We start from the raw sequence: 19,907 nt of genomic DNA, 5'->3' as shown, positions 1-19,907 counted from the left end.
CCGAAGTGTATTTAAGAGTGTTTTACCCTGGTGGAGCAGCTGCATGCGGTAGAGTGGTGGCAGAGAGGTGAGCAGGCAGGTATGAAGACGCATGGCGAGCAGATACCTCAGTCCACATTCATCGAGAGCCTCTCCACCTACACAAACAGCAGAAAATTGTCAGCTTTGCCACTACTTTTCCATATGTAATTCCATTTAAATGGCTACCAGAATGTGAAACCCATTTAAACTTGAGTATTACTTGAGTTCATGTAATGCTGTCAGAGAATACGTCTGTTATCCTTGAACCTTGTTACCCTCCCTGTGCTTACTTAGCCCAGGAACAACCTGCTAATGTCTTCCTCTCAAAAGACTAAATAAAAAGGATGGAAAATTGGAGAAAAAAAGACTAAGATAATGGAAAAAAGTGCAGCGGCGCTGTATATCCACTGTTGTTTATGTTAATAAAGATTTGATGGCTGGAGATTAACTTTAACCAGGAACACACAATCAAGAAATTTTGTGCTTAGCTTATATGTTCATAACCTTTACTCAACTTTAATGCAATATTATCTCTCACCAAGGGTAACAGTTAATGGACTGGAAGGCACTGAGCCAAGCCAGCACAGTAAATAACAACAGAAAGCCAATTTGCAGGTATGTGTGCATCTTGTATCTTATATACCAACCGTGTAGTGCTAAATAAAGAATACTTTAGTCACTCACAAAGGAAAAATTCTCTTGACATTAGTCTGAAGAAAAATGAACGTGGAGTTAGTCTGTGTCTTGTTCAAAGAGAGGGGAGTGGGAGGATTTAAGTACAAGAAAGGACTTGAATCAATCAAGGTAACAGCTACAAACACAAGAGCTTGGTTTGACTCTCAGTGGTTGTAAAAAAAACTCGAAAATAGGTAAAAACTAAAATGTTTAAAAATGCTAAAAGAGGGAGGAGGTCTGAATTAAATACTGAGAGACAGAACCATTTCACTAGTTGAAAATATGTGAAATATAGAACGAAACAATGGTACAATATAATGAAGAATGTGTTTATGACTCCTCTTCAAGTAACAAATAACAGACTTTAATCTTTGTAAATGTTGGTGCAACATTCATTATGTATTACAGAATGTACTGTTCCCACCACAAATATGATTGCAATACAAATTAATACACGCAAACGTACATACTGACCTGTGTACTGTTGATCAGTGGAGCTTGTGACCTCAGCACTGGTGGTTGCAACAGTATCAGCCAAGGCCACCAAGAACATCTGCTCTAACCGTGTCAGTCCTGGGAGGCTGGAGTGCATGAGGTGACTGGACAAAACCTGAACACACACAAGATCAAACTGAGTAAAGCAGAACACTAGGGGACCCACAGAACTAATACTACTCTGATATAACCGAATTATAATGTTAAACGCAGCCTAAAATGATTATTTATAATGCTTTTTCCTTACTATAATTGCACTTACAGAAATTAAATCACAAGGTTATTATGGTAGTGTTATTACTGTTGCGCTGCACCATCAGTAACAAGGTATTAACAAACCACTACCACTTCAACCACTTAATTATAACACTGTGTATATAGGGATTTTATAGAAAGGGCCTACATTAACACAGCAAATTTCCCGTTTTTTTTTTTGTTTGTTTGTTTGTTTTGTTTTAGAAAAAAATTGGTTCCTTTCAAAAATGCATACAATACCTGAGCATGCTCTGGTCCAAAATAGGTAGGTCCATATTGAGAGAGGTTGATAACTCGAGACTTCTTTTCTGGTTTGTCAGTGGCAAAGTTCACAAAGTCATCCGTGGTAACTGTTGGCACCTGTTAATGCAGGCAGAAAACTGCGTCAGTAGACCGACCTAACCATACCTTTGACAACTACATCGGTTTAAGTTCTCTTAATTACCTACCTGGAAGAGGTCAGCATACTGGTCCTCTGAGGACTTCTGGGCTCCGTCACCATCAGCCACTTTAGCTCCCTTAGCCGCCTCTTCCGGTCCCTTGTATGAGGTGTCTAAGTCAGCCAACATGAGGGAATAGAGGGGCAATGGAGGGATGGAATTGATCTCCGTGTAGTCCCTGCCTCCATCGCGGCCAGCCACAATGGTGTCTTTTGCTGTGCTGCCAGTCACACTGATTGTCCGGGACAGGTGTCTCCTGGCTCCACCCTCACCTGCCTCCACGTCCCTCACTACAGCAACTTCTCCAGCAATACACTTAACCAGGTGAGCTAGGATGGCCTGATACATAAAACGAACAAAAAGAAACAGTGGGAATCAGATGAGATAGAACTTTACTTCACTGTACTCTCAATAGAAGTCAGATTTTAATGATTAGATATTTTAACACGGATAACTTAAATCTTTAAGTTTTCTTTTGGCATCACAGAATATGGCACACACTCACCTTGGCACGGCGAACCTTGCCCAGGTCCATGAGTTCCAGCAGCTGGGTGGGATGGTACTGGGGTAGAGTCGGGGACAGGGAGTGAGCTGCCTCAAACAGCCCCCCTTCCTGAAGTCCAGCCGGGGCTCGTAGGGCCTCATCCACAGCAGCACTCCCTTCAAACACACTCTTGGACCTGGCTCTCCCTTCAAACACTGAGGAGGAACCTGCAGTTTGACCTCCAGCAATGTCTGCTGATGATAAGTTGCCCTCCTCTCCCTCACCAGGCTTCTTGTCCTGATGCCACTGTGCATATACATGCATTTCACAGTCCATGCCCACCACCAGGATGCCATCCCTCACCCACGATAGGGAGACTGGCAGAGATGGTGTGCCATCCACGGATGAAAGGAGGTCCACGGTCCGAAGCAGGATCCAGCGTGAGCGAATCCCCTGTTTGATACTGCCCCCTAGAGGCAGGGTGATGACAGCCACTCCCTCTTTGCTGCTAGTCTGCTCATTGACCATGCCAGAGATTCGGCCATACATGAGAATGTTGGAGCCAACCCCCACAGTGAGGATGTGAGATCCATCCTCCTTTGACAGCCAGTCCAGGTGAACATAGTGCTTAATGTTGGGTGAACTATGGTCTCTGCTCATGTAGAGGTCAGACCTGGGATGCGGAAAAAAATAAGTTATGAGTCACGCACACAAGTAAACTTTAAATGTCTGACAAAATATGACACAAACACGAGTACAGAACTTTCCTGACCTGCTGTAGACAAAGAGGTTGGAGTCCACGCTGACTCTTGGATCCAGTGTTGATGAGGGTCGGGTGAAGTCATCCAAGTGGAGAGTTTGCTCTAAAACCCACTCTGAGCCGCCGGTAGACTCACACTCATAGATGGACACATGCATAGAGAAGTCCTCTGAAGAACCCAGCAGCTGAGGACAAGAAGAGCTCTGTTAAAATGATTTCTGACATGTCAAATCTGATGATACTGCATACACTGTGAAACCAACCACATCTTTAAATAAAGGATACACAAAAAGATGACTGTTAATAAAATGACCTTATCAGTGCCTCCACAGATCTTCGTATCGTATTTTGTCCTGCAGTACACTGAAAACCCAGACTGATAAATAAGTCTGCAGTTCATAAGCATCAACTGATTATCATTTCAAAGACATCCAGCTAGGTTTTAGCACTTTTTACAAATGCTAATGAACATTAGCACAGATTCTAACTGCACTGCAATATATAATAGGCAAGGTATTCATGTTTATTTAATCTAGTACCTCCCTCACTACTTTTGGAGGGTCCAGGAGCTACTGTCGAATTATATATATTTACTGGGTTTACATTTTTGAAACAGTTACATTCATTTCTACAGGTTTTTGATCAAATACACTCACAATACCACTACAAAGTCCAATATCCTACCTGTCCATGTCGTGGCTGTTTAAAGGCAACAGCCAGCCTGCCGATGTAGGAGCAGGACACGGCTACAGGTCGCCCTGACACAGACACTGCACTGTTGTTGTCCTCCTCCTCGTTCATCAGGGCCCAGGGCTCCCAGCGATACGACCGGTTGGCGTAGTCATCCCCACCATAACCATCATCACCCTCCACAGCACAGCGCCAGAAACGCACACGAGAGTCCGAGCAGGTAGTAACAATCAGGTACGGAGCCAGGCATACGGGATAGATGGAGGAGGAACTTAGATGACCTGGCAGGAAAAGCAGACATAACAAAATCTGAGAAACTTTCAAGCAGGTTACTGCAAATATACATGTTCTGTGATTTCTTGTGTTAACTTGACTGTTTTTTCATTCCAAAAATATGCTTGACATGGCTTAAATTATACAAAATCGTCAGCATACATTAAAATAAATGCAGAATTTATTTTTGGGATGTGAAATAGTAAGACTTCCATTTAAATATGGCAACAACGGCATGGTCTGAGTCATTAATGTATCCCAACCTGCAGAGGGGGTGGCCCTGGTAACCTCAACCCCGTGAGGCAGGTCGAGCCGCTTGCTGTACACCAGCTTGGAGCTGAGGATGAGTTTGCTGGCTGATTGCAAGTTGGCTGTAGAAGCTGACCGTGGCAGGGGTCTGATGGGAGAGGTCTCTGGAGATGAGTCTGCATTCACAACTTGATTGGGAACCATTAGCTGGCTCTGGAAGCTGAAATCTGGGCTTTGTTCATCTGGACACAGAGACACAGAAATATTTAGGGCTGGAGTCTCCAGTTTGACTGTTGATTGGTTGGTCAATCGCAGGTGCTACTTTGTTTGGGTTAATCCATGACTTTTGTTGGCGGAGGGAACAAACTACCTGTAAAAAACTTGCCCAAACTAACAGAGACTGCTTGGTTTAACCTAGTTAATGTTTACTGAATGGTTACTCAAGGGTTGTACTGGAAACTGAAATAGCATATTACAGCTCAACACCCAACATGACATATCATCTAAAAATTATAGGTTAAGTTGTCTGCATTCTATTCTTCAATAGTTCCTGTGTCAGCATTCTGAAAACACTAAACTTTTATATTTATTTATAATCCATTTAGGCTGATGAAGCTAGCAGATAGAGCGCACACGATGCACTGGTTGATTTAGTTAAACTGTTCATAGCATGCAGATTTTATTGCCCCGAGACCAATCGATTGCTTGAAGAGCAGCTACTATTTCAGTCGACCATTATTTTCTTTGATTGCAGCCCCAGAGACATTATAGCTGGCATTTGATGCACATAAAAAGAAGACTTCACATGACTTCAAGTTGAAAAAGTCTAGATAAGGTCAATTTATGCCAATATCTGCTGAGCTGTGTAGACTTACCAACACAGGCCTGCACAGACTTGAGGTGCAGGTGCCACATCTGCAGGACAGAGTTCCTGTTGAGATCTTTTTCTATCACCACCAGGAAGAACTTCTCAGAAAACGGGGCAGGTTGGAAATCTGGGTAGAGTAAAATTTGTTATCATCTCCACTGAATGAAAAATAGGTTTGAAAAAAAGAGGAAACAGACCTACGCAGAGCTCTAATTTTACACAGTGCTGTTACCTTCACCAGATGGAAAGACTGGTGCGTACGCTTCTGGTTCTTTCTGAGGCTTGTAACCTAGAATGAAGTCCTCTTGGAAGACATGCAGCAGCTGGGTGTTGGCGCCACACTGGATGCAAAGAATCAAAGAGTTTACTACTGTATATACTGATCAGGAGGTTTCAGGATTTCCAGTTCAGAATTTCTATCCACCACTGATCTGAAGTGGGTGTGAAAAGCACAGAGCAGCTGCTAACCTGGTTTGTAATGACGTCCAACTCGATGATACATCCAGGTCTGGCAGTGGACTGCTGGCTGACAATGTTGAACACTTCGCCCACCAGTTTCTAAACAGAGATGTGCATGAAAAACTGTCCATTTTTTGCATTTCATTTGAAACCATTAGTTGGTGAAGAAGTATTAAATATTATGTTTTGAGGGAAGCTGGAGGCTAATATGTAGTATGAAGAAGAAAACAACATTTGTCTTTATGAGACGCGCTGCCACATTTCTAATAAATCCAGGATCTGTGTGAATGATGTAGATTGTGCATTGTTGTTTTGCATTTTGTTAATATTTGTAAAGGCAGCACAGAAGGAAATTGCTAAAAAAAAATCACATATGTGAAGAAGCTGGCCTATAACATCCATCCATCAATCCATTAACTATGCACCGCTTTACTTGTTAGCCCCAAAGCCTGCTTTGAGCTGAATCCCTGGTCTTTTAGAACAAAAGCTTTAAAGATTCACTGTGTGAGACATGAAGACCCAGACAAAGAAGATTCACCGAACAGAGACTCTAAACAGAAACTATCACATCCCATTGAGCAATAAAACATTTTTTCGTGTGCAGTGACAGCCGTCTGTGTCCACTCACAGAGGTTTCAGGGTCTGACAGCTCATCCAGCAGTTTTCTGGCATCCACCACAGCTTGATAGAGACGCAGGTTTTTACCATCTGATGCCACGAAGCAGGCGCTGGCACTGTTACAGTAAGTTCCTGATGGGCACAACACAAAGTCATAAATGGAACCGTGTGTCTGTGTAATAAAAAACATCCAACAATTTCCAAACCTAAATGATTAAGCTCCTTCTTCAGGCAGTAGAGAACAATGATTCGGAAATCTCTATCCAGGCTAGTTCTTAATTGGAAAAGGTATATTACTGCTTTCAAGGCACATTCATGAAAATATCTTTATTGGAATTAATGAACTTTTTGATGCAAATCTGAAATGCAAAATTGACTTTTATTTGCTACTGCCAGCACTAGAGGCATGCAATTCAGTGGCCTGAATGCTCTTATATTTGTCACAGTTTGGTCCTGACAAATAGTGAAACAAGTATCACACTGCTCAAAGGGCAAGAGCTCTGATGATTCAGCAACAGTAAAACTTCAACTTTTACATTAAAATTTTTGATAATTATTTCCTCATAACATGGATGTTTCTGCACTGTTACTCATCACTTCATATTAAAAATGTATGTTGTGTTTACCGAGCACAGAGCTGGGCACGAGTGTAGGTAGCCAAGCAACGTTGCTGAAGGCAGAGGTGTGCAGAGAGTTGATGCGGGCCAGTTCTGAGACCCCTCCGGTGCAGGACAGGGGTCCAATGTGGTCCACCCTCCACAAAATCAGCTCACTGTAAATGGCATTGGGGTCGTGAAAGGTCCTTGTAGCTGCGTTACGAAGCTGCTTCCTGTTAATGTAAAAATAATGCATGATCAGAACTCATGTTTCACGTAGAGGGAAGGAAGTTCATCATTTATGTAAGACTGTGAGAGTGTTGCTATAAGCAGAATCTATGACATTTCAACCATGTGCCGCTTGTCTATTCTTTCTTTTCTTTGTCTTTTTTCTATCCTGCTCTCACACATACAGATGAAAAGTGGTAGGCAGTCTCTACCCAATTATGAAGCTATGACAATACTCTGGTCTTACTGGACTTTCATGTTCTGACATAGCTGCTTTACTTCATATGAGGAAGTAGTTAATTCCTTGTATGATTGTTTCCCTGAGTAAACAATAGATTTTTTGCCATCTCTCTTTACACACTTGAACTGGCAAGACTGATTAGCACTGCAGTATTGTATCCGAGCTGGAAGCAAAGCAGTAGTAAACAACTCTGTGTTTCTGTAAGCATTAAAATAAGTGAGGCTGGCTCTCGTATGGTTGTTGCTCACACTGCGTCAGACGACATTTGCATATAATTTAGCATATCTCGGTGCCAGATCACATTCACAATGAATAGCAGGTTTTTGCTCTCCCTGCAAGCCTAATATGTGAGCTGCCCATTAATCGATACCTCTCCTCTGTTCTATACCTGGGGAGTCCTTTTGGGAGGGGAAAGGTGGGCGGCTGCTCTCCCTCCATGCTGCCAGGGGCTGATGGAGGGGTTAGCAGGGCATTGTGATGGGAGGAGGTCAGCAGCAGCGGCAGCACTGTGTGGCAGGCCTGGTCATTCAGATGGAAACGGTGGCCACAGTACCGGAACTTGTGAGACACTGTCAGTACGTTGGAAAAGGCGGAACGCTCAGCAAATGTCACTGCCCACTGCAGATAGAGGAAACATTTTGTGTGGAAAAGCAGAATACACACCTACATAACAATTACAATACAGAGGGTTTTTTTGGTCATTATATAAAATTGGTTCACACACATGGCATTTGTTTGAATCTCAACCTTTTACCTGGTTAAGAGACCCATCAACATGCTTGGAGACCATCATGACAGCAGGACTAATGCCAGGGTGAGGGATGGGGGAGGCAGAAACAGCGGGTGAACCCAGGCCAGCTGAGGTTGAAGCGGAGTGGGAGACATGTTGGAGCATCCTCCCCTGCTCGCCTGCCCCGGCGCTCTCCCCCTCGGTCAAAGTGCAGGCGTACATCAAAATGTTTTTACTCAGCGAATTAGCATCACCTGTAGGAAATGCTACTGGAATACGGGAGGAGAAGGACACCTGGTGAAAGAGGTGGAGGAAAATAAAAAACATTAGGAACATAGGTGCATATTCTCTATAGTCTCTCAGTCCTGTAGAGACCTAATTAGTTATTTGTACCAATATGATGTCAGCGCTGTAGTTCATCTGTAGCGACAACATGAACATTATGCTATTTGGAATGAACATTCATGATCAAAACTTGCCCATAAAAACACATAGCTGTATGGATATATTACATATATGTCCTTTCAACAGTATGCATGGATTTCATATGCTAGCATAGCATCACAGAGTTCTTATTATTATGTGCAGGTGTGTTCTCTTGTTTTGATCACAAAGACATTGTGACTACATATATTCCTGTATCACTGCAGACCTGAAAAAAGCCACATGAACAGATTTTTTGAGTTGTCCACAGCTTATCTTATTGAGGCAGATTCAGGCGTATTTTAAAACACCTGCATCAGCTAAAATACGGCAAATCAAACTCCAACTCAAACTTTATTTATTTTTTTTACTGTACTCTATTGTGTCTTGTCTTCCTCGGGCAGCTTGTGTTGCAGCGCCGCTGTTCTTAAGGACAGCTGGGCTCTACAGCTTCTCGCTGCATATCAAAATGAAAATTTGAGTGTGTGAATGTGAAAAATGATTTGGGTGCATCATTTCAGACACTGAATTTGGCAAAATACACAGATTTGCTAAACACTCCAAAATCAATCGCTCCTACTTATTCTCATCAGCAAACAGCACAACACATACAAAACACTCATGTAGTGGCTTCTCATTTTTTGTTGGTGCTAACAATCGCTTTGACCAGTTAAAATGATGAACGCCACCTGAGGCAGGTTGTATCAGCTGTTGCAAATTAACATTACTTCCATGACTTTAGTAACTTTAGTAAACACAGAGGAACACCCTGACTTTCCTCTGAAGGAAATAGAAGGGACATTACTAGTCTTATATAAGGGTAGGGGAGTGCTGAGTCACCTTGTGTTTTAGGCAAACTTAACCACAGCCACACAGCTGCCACAATGTATGTATGAGAGACTGAGCAAAGATGCTACTGCATTTGAAGCACAAGAAGAAGAAAAAAAAAAATCTGAGAAAGTTTTCTCTTCTGCAGGATTTGAAAGATATTTTCATGTTCTTGTCCTTTTGCTCACCTGAACCTGTCTGAAGATGCCCTGGTTGAACTCGTCCAAGTACTTCACATGCCAAACTAGGAAAGATCCATCAGAGGGATGGATGGTAAACAGCATGTCTGGACTTTTGTTCCATTCCGTGGTCAGAGTCTCCATCTTCCTTTCTAGCAGCATGGAGGGCAAAGGCATGCTGGAACTGGATCCCGGTGAGGATGCCTTGGTGCTGCCCTGCTCCCCAGACTCCCCCTCTTCTCCGTGCTCTGAGGACGCTTTGTCCGACATCTCGTCTAAGTCTAGAAAGCCAGACAACATTACATTTAAAAAATAAAAAATGATGCTGCATTCAAGATACAATATTTAAAGACCTATATGTTGGCCTGGCTGTGAGTCATACCAAAGTCAAACTTCATCGGGGATCCTTCAGGGTCCAGGGGGTCGTCAGTAGCCTGTTCCAGCTGCTGTTCAGAGAACTTACGGAGCTGCAGCATGAAGAGGTCCATGGAGGAAGTGAAGCTGAGGTCCTTATTGTTAAGCCAGTGAACCATGAAGCCTCCACCACCAGTGCCATCATCTGGGTTGAACACTGCAGAGTCTGCTAGCATTGATGGGATATCTGACAGAGAAATAAGAGGAGTAAATACAACATGACTCAAGCTCAAAGGAAGTGTACAGCTGTGTTCAATGAGCGTGGGTCAGCTCCAACAAAAACACCCTACCTGTGTTAGGGTTAATACTGGCTGAGATATGGAAGTGACACAGGGCGTTGGCATGATGAGCGATGTGGCGGTGAGTGTGTGTGTCCTGCGTGCCAAGCTGAGAGGGCAGCAGATCGCTGTGTGCCACCAGAGCAGAGGACCGTCGCCGGCCCCGACGCAGATGTTTGAGGTGGTGGATTGACTAACCGAGAAAAGAACAGGAATAAAACCATGAGAACAGGCTTACATTTTTTCTTCCTTAAGATAATCACAAATGGCATTTATTTTATGTTTTCTTTTATGACTTGTTTTTGATGAGATCTCCGTGTACCTCCAAAGCATGCTGGATCTTGTCCTTATTGCCTGCCAGGCCTGGCAGACTGGAGCTGAAGGAGTGTGTGTTCTCAGAGATCTGTCCTCCAAGCAGACTATCTTCCGGTAACAGGGTCTCTGACCATAACCTACACACACCATCCTCGCAGGATGTCAGCAACACATTGCACACTGAACCCCTTTAAAAGATAATAAAAAAATCAGCAGAATTCATCAATCAGTCCTTTTTTTTAATCAGTTTCTCCTTTAAATATGCTTACATTATAATACATTACAGCATCTTAAGCAATCAAGGTTCGACTGCAATGACATACTGGACGGTAGGAGCACTCTATGTGGCAGATGACCATCTACTAATGTGGTTCACTCTACAAAACCAATCAGTAATTTAACTATATTTTCTAAAAGGCCAAGTGTATCAAACACCCCTCACTACGGACACAATGAAGTGGAAGTGCAAGTTAAGGGAATAAAACTGGAACTCTTGGAAATCTTACCGCATAAGCAGAAATAGAGTGGTCATATTTAGTAAATCCAACAATACACGGAAGAGTCCCAAACAAAAAAACAGACTATTCAGTATGGTCTTGTCTGACACTTCGTATACAAATATTAGGCCAAATGAAAAATTTGCCACTGACACTTAACTTTGCTGAGCCTATCCAGCCTGTTTTGGTTTAGGAAGAGGGAAAGGCAGAAGCTCAATGAAGTCAAGACTGCATTAAAAGGAAGAATCTGCTGATTCACAACTGAGAACTCCTGCTCACTGGCTGCTTCCACAACTGATTTAACATTATTAGTTTGCTCAGCTGCCACAAACAAATGCGGCAGATGCCAAATGGCAGCTAGGGATGCTAGTCAGCAGCAGGCACTGAACAACAGCCTTACACATGGCAGCAGACTGACCACTGTGCAGGCTGAGGTCTTATGATGTTATTTAAAAGTCAGTGACACCAGCTCGGGTTGCTCTTCTCTGTAAATTTTGTTCCAGTGACAAGCCTAACACCACACAAATTATGCATACTCAGCGTCACATTCCAGGGTCCCGAGGACAGACTGCTTACTAAGACTGGGAACCATGGTGAATCACATAAATATGCAATCTCAGTAAACTTTACACTTTGTGTAAAGTGCAATCACTAAACTTGCTCTGGCATTTAAGGAAACTTACGTAAACTTGCCATAAAAGAACACAGCATGGCACCTGAATGCTAGGAATCAGGCAAAAGTAATCTCCATATTGCAATTTAAAACCCTTAAAATTTACCAAAATATAGAGTCACACATGGTAAAAACAATTTAGACAGTATTGTCATTTTTACATATTTGTTCATTAAAACATGACTCAGAAGAGGGAAAATCTCTATTTTTTGCCCAACATGTCAGGCTTTAGAGGACAACAAGCATGTACCAAAAGGTGATTGTGTATGCTTTCTTACTTGGGCATGTACTTGCTGGTCTTCCTCCAGGACACCCCAGTGACCGAGCGAGGATGGGCCAGGTAAACAAAGGAGAAGTGAACAGGTAGAGGCTTTTTATCAGACAGGTCCTGGACCACCACTGCAGAACGCCAGCCCGTGGTGGGATACCACACCTTGAGTAAACAGTCATCCTGTGCACACACACAAATGTTAAAATACAAACACAACAACAGACCTCCCAATTTCCAAAATGATCCAACGATGGGTGTTTATACCTTTCCAACAGTTGCAAAGTACTCCCCATCAGGAGACCACTTGGCAACATGAACAGATGCAGCAGTCCTAAGAGGAACACATAGATAAACAACAATATCAGCTATGTTCACTTCTCCAAGAGAAAAGCTCCACAGTAAAAACAAGACAAGTGGTTATCTTGTCAGCTGTCCATTAGTATGTGTGGTAGCTTTGTGCATGACCTATTGCTGCTAATTTCAGAGCTCGCACTGTCTTGTTTTAGTGGATCTCTATGTGTCATCATATAACAATAACTAATATGGTATTATATGTCTGTGTCTATTTACACAGCTAAAAGCACAGGCAGCAGACTCAAAAGAGTGGCTTACAACAGTGCACAAAGGGCCTTCATGTGAGGCAAGATGCGTCTGGATAATCAGTAACTCCCTATAAGCTTTTATTAGTAAAAATGATCATTTCACAACCTTTAAGAGGAAGAATTCAGGTTAATAGTTTGTCTGTACAGGGCAAGGACTAATTCTTTACTGCATGTAAAAATTCAGCTGTCAGAAATTGACTGAAACAAATAGTGCACATGTGCAATATTCAGTTTCCTTACTGCTCTGAATAAATATAATCCTTGAATCATCATGAAACTGAGAGAAAAAGTTAATATTTTACAGACGAAAAAAGCACTTTTCACTTAAAAATACATGTGACAAATTTGGCCACGGAAAGCTTTTACTGGCTTGATTTTTACAAGAAAATTAAACAAGTAATAAGTGAGAATGAAATGAAGGAAATCTGCTCGACACTTAGTTTACTGGTCAGTTGGTTGCCAGGGTATTTTCACATTTGCTTCATCACTACTGCTGGCCTAATGTACGTAACCTTGAAGCAGCATGTTCTTTTAACATCAATCAGATTAGATGCTTTTGTAGTAGGTACAAATGCACAAAAAAAACGTACTTGCACTGCCAGACACAGTTCCAGTCATTGAGGACAGGGTGGGGCTTGTCCTCAATCAGCTGCCCATCCTCCTCCTCTATTAGGGCATCTGTCAGCGGAGGAGCCCACAGCTGGAGCCGCTCGGTTGCTGCTAGGATACGGTTCCCTGAAGACACAAAAGCACTGTTACACACCTCATGTCCCACGTTGGCTGGTACAGTAGACAGAGCCACATGCACGCTCTGACTCTTACATAATGCACATGCTGTTCTAGACAAACAAAGGGGGGCGAGGAGTGGAAGCTGTCTGTATCATGGATTAATTTTTTTAGACATCAATTAAACACAAAAACATCGGTGTACCTTGTGGGTCCCAGGCCAGGTTGTAGGTGATGGCATCGAGGAAGAACTGTCCTGTCTTTTGCCACTGATAGTTAAGCTGCTGTTAGTGGTTGGAGAGCGACACACACCGTGCAGTGTTATTGGCACACACATGTAATTAAACACACTAGAAACTGATTTGAATCACATCTGTCTAAAATCCTGACATTCATCACTCACCTTGTGGCGTTTATTTGGGTTGGTAGAAAGAGGTTCAAAGATGCAGACTGTGTTTCCGTAGGATGCAGCAATCTAAAAATAAAGAGCTGTGTTCATCATCACAACATTACTCACCCCATCAGTGCTTCTGCACAGTCATTCCCACAGGAGAGAGGGGTAGGTGGGGAGTGGTGCAGGAGAGTGGGATAGCAAGGAGAGAAGAGCACGGCCAGCACAAGATGGGAGCAAACATGGCTAAATGTACCTCTTTGTGCTCAGCGTAATTGATAATGTCTTCCGGCTACATGGAAAACTAACACTGAGTGTGGGAGTGTGTCTGAGTGTGGAGCCAACACTTACCCTGCCAAGCTGGTGGGAGCACTCCACGCAGCCCACCTGTATGTTTCCATTCTGAGCTCCTGGGATAATCTGAACACACTCAAAGTCACTAGCCAAGATCACCACATCACACCCTGAGCCATAAGCCTGGAAAGAAATCGGTACAGGAGAAATAGGATCAGAACAACACACAAAATAAATGGAACCACTTAACGTTAAAATGCTAAACATTACTCCAAAAAAGCTTTAACAATAAATAATGCATCTGACAAGACTCCCATTTATTAATTGACTTTTAAAGTATATATGCTCTGCTACCTTACAACTCAGCATGTTTCTTCCTAGTTTAAATTTCCATATGCATACATTAAAACTGTATAAACATTATAAATAAAAGCAGACCATCAGAGCGCGCACTGACACGCATCACCAAGTGCAGCTGCATTTGTGGTTCATGAATGTGCAGCAGTGTAGTGTGCAAAAGGGCCGGTGGAAGTAGACTATATGAGGGTGTGGTGGTTAATAAATAAACACTTAACCAACCTCATTGCTCTGAAATAGCTGTGCCTATCACAGCGAAGCATAAGGACATCAGCTCAACAACTGGAAAAAGGCTTCTTCAGGATATTATATGATTAGCTGAATGGTGCAGAAAGTAAACAAAACAGTAAGTCTGCAGCCAGAGTGGGTTGCTATTTAACATGTAAAGTTATCACACAAATAAATCATACAAAACAAATAACCAGTTTACTACTAATCTGAGTTACTTCACTTTTACTGTTCCTTATGTTATAGATATGCACATTATGTATAAAAAAAAGTGAAATAATAGGATTTGCACTGCCATTTCACATAAATTGTAAGATTGTACTTATACTGTAAACAAAGCAGAGAAATGAGTAGTAACATATAGGGTTGATGAACCGCTGTAATCTGACATTATCTACATAAACAACAACAACTGAGTCAAAACGGACTGTGTGTGTCTGATGCTTGTAGTATTATATGAGGTAATTTTGGACCAATCTGGCATCATTTTTTTGTGACTTCATAATAAACACAGCGGGTCATCCTGCATACAGGGTTATTTCCTGGCTCAGAATGGACTTTGCGGGGTAATTAGGCATGACTAAAGTTACCTAATTTGAGATAAACCTATTAATTTGTCTCATATTTCTAACAATTTGAGAAATGCTATGCTTGAGTAATTAAACCCCAATTAAGAAGAGTGGTTAAAAATATTTTTTTATATTCTCAATCTTAATCATTCTGGTACTCGTGAGTTTCCTTTGGTGCTGCCAAAAACCTCTTTGGGGGTGCCAAAACTCCTCTGTGAAGCAAAAACCCTGGCATAGTGGGGGAGCACTCACATGTGACACTTCTCAAATCAAAGGCTGGAAATTCATCAGCATATGTCAGGTGTTGCACCAGAAATAGGCATACATGTAAAACACTTATTCCCAGCGTAAAGTCTAAGACACATTTTTCCCTAGAACATCAACAAGTTGCTTTGTGCTGCCTCTTTTGAATGAACCTCATATTGCAGCATCACACACAAGTGCAAAGCTGATATCAAGGTCAGGAAAATACCAAACTGTCAGAGCTTTATCGGCACTGATTGCTGTGCTGCCACAAAAATAGAGCTCACAATGGCGTCTATATGAATATTGCATCAGAAGGGTGAGATATTAGTACAGCGTGGCAGGTATCTTAAACCACTGGAAGACTGCAGTGATAAAACTAACAGAAATCACATAATATAGCTCAGTCACTATAAGATGCTGTTTTACAGCTCACTGCATGAAATAGAACCTACTCATGTGCAATAAATATACAAGCTAATTTCCCACGCTTAATGGGCAGGCCTGTGCTAAGATTTGGAAGATGGGCTGGAAGGTAAACCGATACAATGGGGATTGTTGGCAGCTGGCATACATGAGTAAGAACGGCAGCAGCACCTGGGAGACAGGCAAGCTGGCCTCAGAGCAACAGTACAGTCAGGATGACGGCTTGTGTCTTTCATTATTCAGGAGAACAGGAGGAGTGGCTGAGAACCACTGGGTCACACGACAGCACAGCATTATAGCCAGTAGCACAATGCAAAGTGACAGCAGGAGGTTGAAGTGATAGTGAAAATGATCATACAATTATAAGTTACCTACTGTAATATAATATGTGGGCGACAGTTAAGAAAGAGAAGTGAGAGAGAAGCGGTATGTGCTTTACTATTACTGCGGCATTTTCTCCTGCACATTACAGCTGGAATTAAAAGCGGTCACCGTCACACACCGTCTAGAACTGCTCTGCACCTCGCGTTCCCATTCACACACAGACAAGCTAATGTGTGGGTCTATTCTACTCTCTGTGTCAGCAAGGAAATTCGGACCCAGCAGGACATTGTGCTAGTAAGCTTGAGTGTATCTGCCTTTAACCGGACGGAGCCATCACCATTGCTTTGTTCAGCTGGGTTGGTCGTGTTTGTGTTCTGTATTTCTTTCATCATCCACAAATCCACATGCTCAGGTGCACACACACAGACAAGAGCATCAAGGAGCGGAGGGATGGCATACAAAACAGAAGGCTTCATTGGTAGTAGCAGCATCATACTGATTCATGGCATCATGGTAAGCTTGGATTATAAAAAATGCATGTTTTGGTGCAATTTCATTACAGCAAATAAAGCAAATAAAATGCATAAAATGCAACTTTTGTCATTTGTTTTGGCAAAACTGGTGAGGGTCTGCTTTGTGAGATGACTGATTGACTTGTAAAGTGTGAGCAGAGAAGTCCTGGTCAGGTTCTGTGTCTGTAGGAGGACACGATTAAAACATGGAGATGACACATCATACAACATTAATAAAAATTGCCCAGTGTCTGCTCAGCTTTCAGGGCTAATCCTAAGTATGTCTTGGCTAAAAGACAACTGGCGTGCTGCCAAACTGTTCCAGGTGGAACCTGTGGTCTAGAATTTCTGTTCTGGGACATTTACTCTATTCTGACAGTAACTGGGCATGCAGAAGTCTCACATCAAAGCAAATACACCTTACACAATGATACAGGATGTATACCTATATCGCTACACCCTTTGTGGTAAACATTGCCCCAGTTTATTATATACAGATGAAAGATTTAACAGCAAAAACAAATCAGATTAAATTTATTTATTATCTTCACTGATGCCTGTGACATTTGGAGCCAGTTTATAGATCAATTGTTTTTATAGTGTTTGTCTTCTGGGGTCTTTTTATGGGAATATTCAACCGTCATTACTAGAGAATCACATCTCCCATTTCTAACAGCTCAATACTTGCCAAAAAATGCTACACTTCTGCTTTTAATAAACACAGCTTTTTGCAAATTCTGTCTGCATGACTGCTTTCATATGCTGTGGGCAAATGCCACTGGAGAGACAGTCAGATTTTTAAGGCAAATCAGCAAAGAGATTGGGACCTTATGACCATTAGTCAGCCACAAATCTATTTTATTCACAGGCAGCCCTTTAAAAAATACAAATAAAAAAACAGGGGTTTGCTGAAATCTCATTCCAATCAATTTAATTTTATCAACCTGGTAGGATATTTATTTGGCTCAGTACTATGAGAAACCACGGATTCCACAGGCTGAACGAGTGCAGCCCAGAAGCAGCAAAGCTTCCTCATGACCAGACATGTAAGCTGCTTATTTCAAGAATGTTGCTGCCTTTGGATTAATATTACCTGTCTGTTGACAAAGTTGTGGCATCTAAGGTGAGCAGGGAAACAATGAAGTGTATTGTTATGCAAAAAAACCTTACTCTCTGTCTATATATGTGCTTACAGATAGGTGATACATTTAAGGAAAAACCTGAACCCTGTGGCCTTGTTTTGCTGCGGCAGACATTTTGCTAGCATAGTTTGGGTGCACTTGTTCCCTTAGAGGGAAGGGTCACTGCAAATCAAAGCAACACTGTTCTGAGTGATCACCTTTATCCTTCCAGGATGGCAATGCCTGCATCGATTGGGCTCACAGGGGCATTAAATGCTCTGATGAGTTTCTAAATGATGTGAATGAAATGCTATGACTTTGGAAGTCACCAGATCTAACCTATCTCAAACACTATGGGAGATTTTAGGATGATGTATTAGAAACTGCCCTCCAAAACCATCAAAACATCAAAAGAGGGGCTATCCTTTGGAGGAATGGTGTTTTATCAGTCCCGTAGACTTCAAGAGACATGTAGAATCAATATCAAGGTGCAGTGAAGTTGTTTTGGCTCTACACTTTACTAAGAAACTTCATGTTGTTTTTTCCAGAGTGGAAGTCACTACTTCTTAAAAACCCCTTTCAAACTTCACAGTTACTCCAGTATTGCGTTTAAAAGTTAACCAAGGGCATAGTACGTGAGAGGAAGGATGTCAATAATACTGTTTGATATACCAAAACAGCCGTCTTTGAATCCCCAAACTGACTTGGGTTCTTACCCAACACTGGGAAACCCCTGCATCATTCTTCTAAAAAAACTCAGTCAGCAAACTCCATTTCTAGTCTACTGAAAGACAGCTGCTATCTACATGACATCTTTATATTAACCACAGAGGTTCAAGCACATCTAGCTTGTTAAGACCATTGAAAAAGCTACTTGCATAAAGACAACCACCATGAGGCACAGATGTAGCTGCTTTTCAGGATGGAGTGTATTTTGGGGAGAAAGAGTAAATTTTGCCATGTGCTGTGATAATGAAAGTAGATAAGAGGAAGAGAAAGAGCGATCACTTCTGCCTTCTTTCCATCAAAGCCCACTTCTTCCCCATGCTTGATGTAATCATGCAAGTAAGCATGTTTCACAGCCACAGCTGCGACCGTATTTAACATTTTCATCTTCGTGCTAGTTAGTGGGCTTTAAAGCTGAAACTGACATGCTTAGTTGCAAGCATTTTATAAACACAAATTGATCAAATATGACCTGTAGTAACCTTGTGCTTCTGTCAATCTGTATTAAGACATTATCCCTGGCAAAAACTATTGCACAGACCTGTACTCTGACCCTACTGTCCACAGTCATACTATATGGGCTTTGCTATTCGCTAACAGTGGGCATACACAACCAAAAACAAGGTCTGGCTTCAGTCTTTCTCTATTCGATCAGCTGGTCATATCAAACTAAATCAATGTAGCCAATCAGACTGGCTGCAACTACAGCAAACCTCTTGAACCACTTGTAGTAGCAGAGTACTCTATAGATACACCTAGCCGGATGAATTATAAAACTCATTGCATATTGATATATAGCTCTTTAGACATAGAAGATATTTGTATTTGGCTCACTGCCCTGGTTTAGTAAAGGTTGCACACATTTCTTACAGATTTTCTAATATTTAGAGTATTGATATATGAATGATGAGCTAGAAAAAACTTTAATATGCCATACCAATGTTCTGTAATCAGTGGCCGAACTGCATAAATGAATGAAATATGCAGCTGCAACCATTCAACCATTGCATTTGCAAATATCTACTTGCAGCAATCCAAAAAAAATTGGCGGGATGTTTCCTACAGGGGCTTCTTCAGAAAAACAGAATTAATATACTGAAGGTAACACTTAAAATTAGGACAATTCATACTCGCTCAATACACCAGCATACATTCCGAAAGACTTTTGGCCAGTCTGCGTTACTATCTTGCATTATGCGACATTAATGGTATTGTGATCTAGGTCAAGATCCCAACATAAAACAACACAATTTAAAGAAATATGGAGCCTTTGTGGGGTTATGTTCTCTCTCTCTCCCTCCCTCTGTGCTTTCTAGTTTACACGTGCATTCTATTTTTAGCCAATCACACATCTGCAGCTCTGCATATCAAACCCACTAAGCTGTCGGTAGGTAAATTCACAGCATCAACCACAGGTCAAGAAGCACT

At 41.9% G+C, this 19,907-nt stretch overlaps 1 protein-coding gene across 5 annotated transcripts in view; it reads right to left on the bottom strand.

The window, feature by feature from the left end:
- dmxl2 (Dmx-like 2) overlaps window positions 1–19,907 on the bottom strand; it is a 42,598-nt gene that overhangs the window by 19,829 nt on the left and 2,862 nt on the right. For 4 of the 5 annotated variants that reach the window (XM_023265945.3, XM_023265948.3, XM_035946286.2 and 1 more), the window contains exons 2-26: window positions 14,031–14,156; window positions 13,692–13,763; window positions 13,494–13,572; window positions 13,153–13,297; window positions 12,225–12,291; window positions 11,968–12,140; window positions 10,527–10,707; window positions 10,217–10,397; window positions 9,895–10,113; window positions 9,522–9,793; window positions 8,107–8,376; window positions 7,741–7,970; window positions 6,914–7,116; window positions 6,298–6,419; window positions 5,679–5,768; window positions 5,443–5,551; window positions 5,218–5,337; window positions 4,357–4,584; window positions 3,815–4,101; window positions 3,143–3,315; window positions 2,392–3,043; window positions 1,896–2,225; window positions 1,687–1,806; window positions 1,171–1,306; window positions 27–137 (exon numbers count right to left, since the gene is read on the bottom strand). In XM_023265945.3, coding sequence (XP_023121713.1) covers window positions 27–137; window positions 1,171–1,306; window positions 1,687–1,806; window positions 1,896–2,225; window positions 2,392–3,043; window positions 3,143–3,315; window positions 3,815–4,101; window positions 4,357–4,584; window positions 5,218–5,337; window positions 5,443–5,551; window positions 5,679–5,768; window positions 6,298–6,419; window positions 6,914–7,116; window positions 7,741–7,970; window positions 8,107–8,376; window positions 9,522–9,793; window positions 9,895–10,113; window positions 10,217–10,397; window positions 10,527–10,707; window positions 11,968–12,140; window positions 12,225–12,291; window positions 13,153–13,297; window positions 13,494–13,572; window positions 13,692–13,763; window positions 14,031–14,156 — 4,696 coding nt within the window. The remainder of the gene's footprint in view (window positions 1–26; window positions 138–1,170; window positions 1,307–1,686; window positions 1,807–1,895; window positions 2,226–2,391; window positions 3,044–3,142; window positions 3,316–3,814; window positions 4,102–4,356; window positions 4,585–5,217; window positions 5,338–5,442; window positions 5,552–5,678; window positions 5,769–6,297; window positions 6,420–6,913; window positions 7,117–7,740; window positions 7,971–8,106; window positions 8,377–9,521; window positions 9,794–9,894; window positions 10,114–10,216; window positions 10,398–10,526; window positions 10,708–11,967; window positions 12,141–12,224; window positions 12,292–13,152; window positions 13,298–13,493; window positions 13,573–13,691; window positions 13,764–14,030; window positions 14,157–19,907) is intronic. The other variant, XM_023265947.3, reaches the window with a different exon arrangement.

This window comes from Amphiprion ocellaris, chromosome 1, assembly GCF_022539595.1.
Source record: "Amphiprion ocellaris isolate individual 3 ecotype Okinawa chromosome 1, ASM2253959v1, whole genome shotgun sequence".
NCBI lineage: Eukaryota > Metazoa > Chordata > Actinopteri > Pomacentridae > Amphiprion > Amphiprion ocellaris.
Note: the sequence above shows the minus strand (reverse complement) of the source record. Positions and strands in the feature narration are given on the sequence as shown.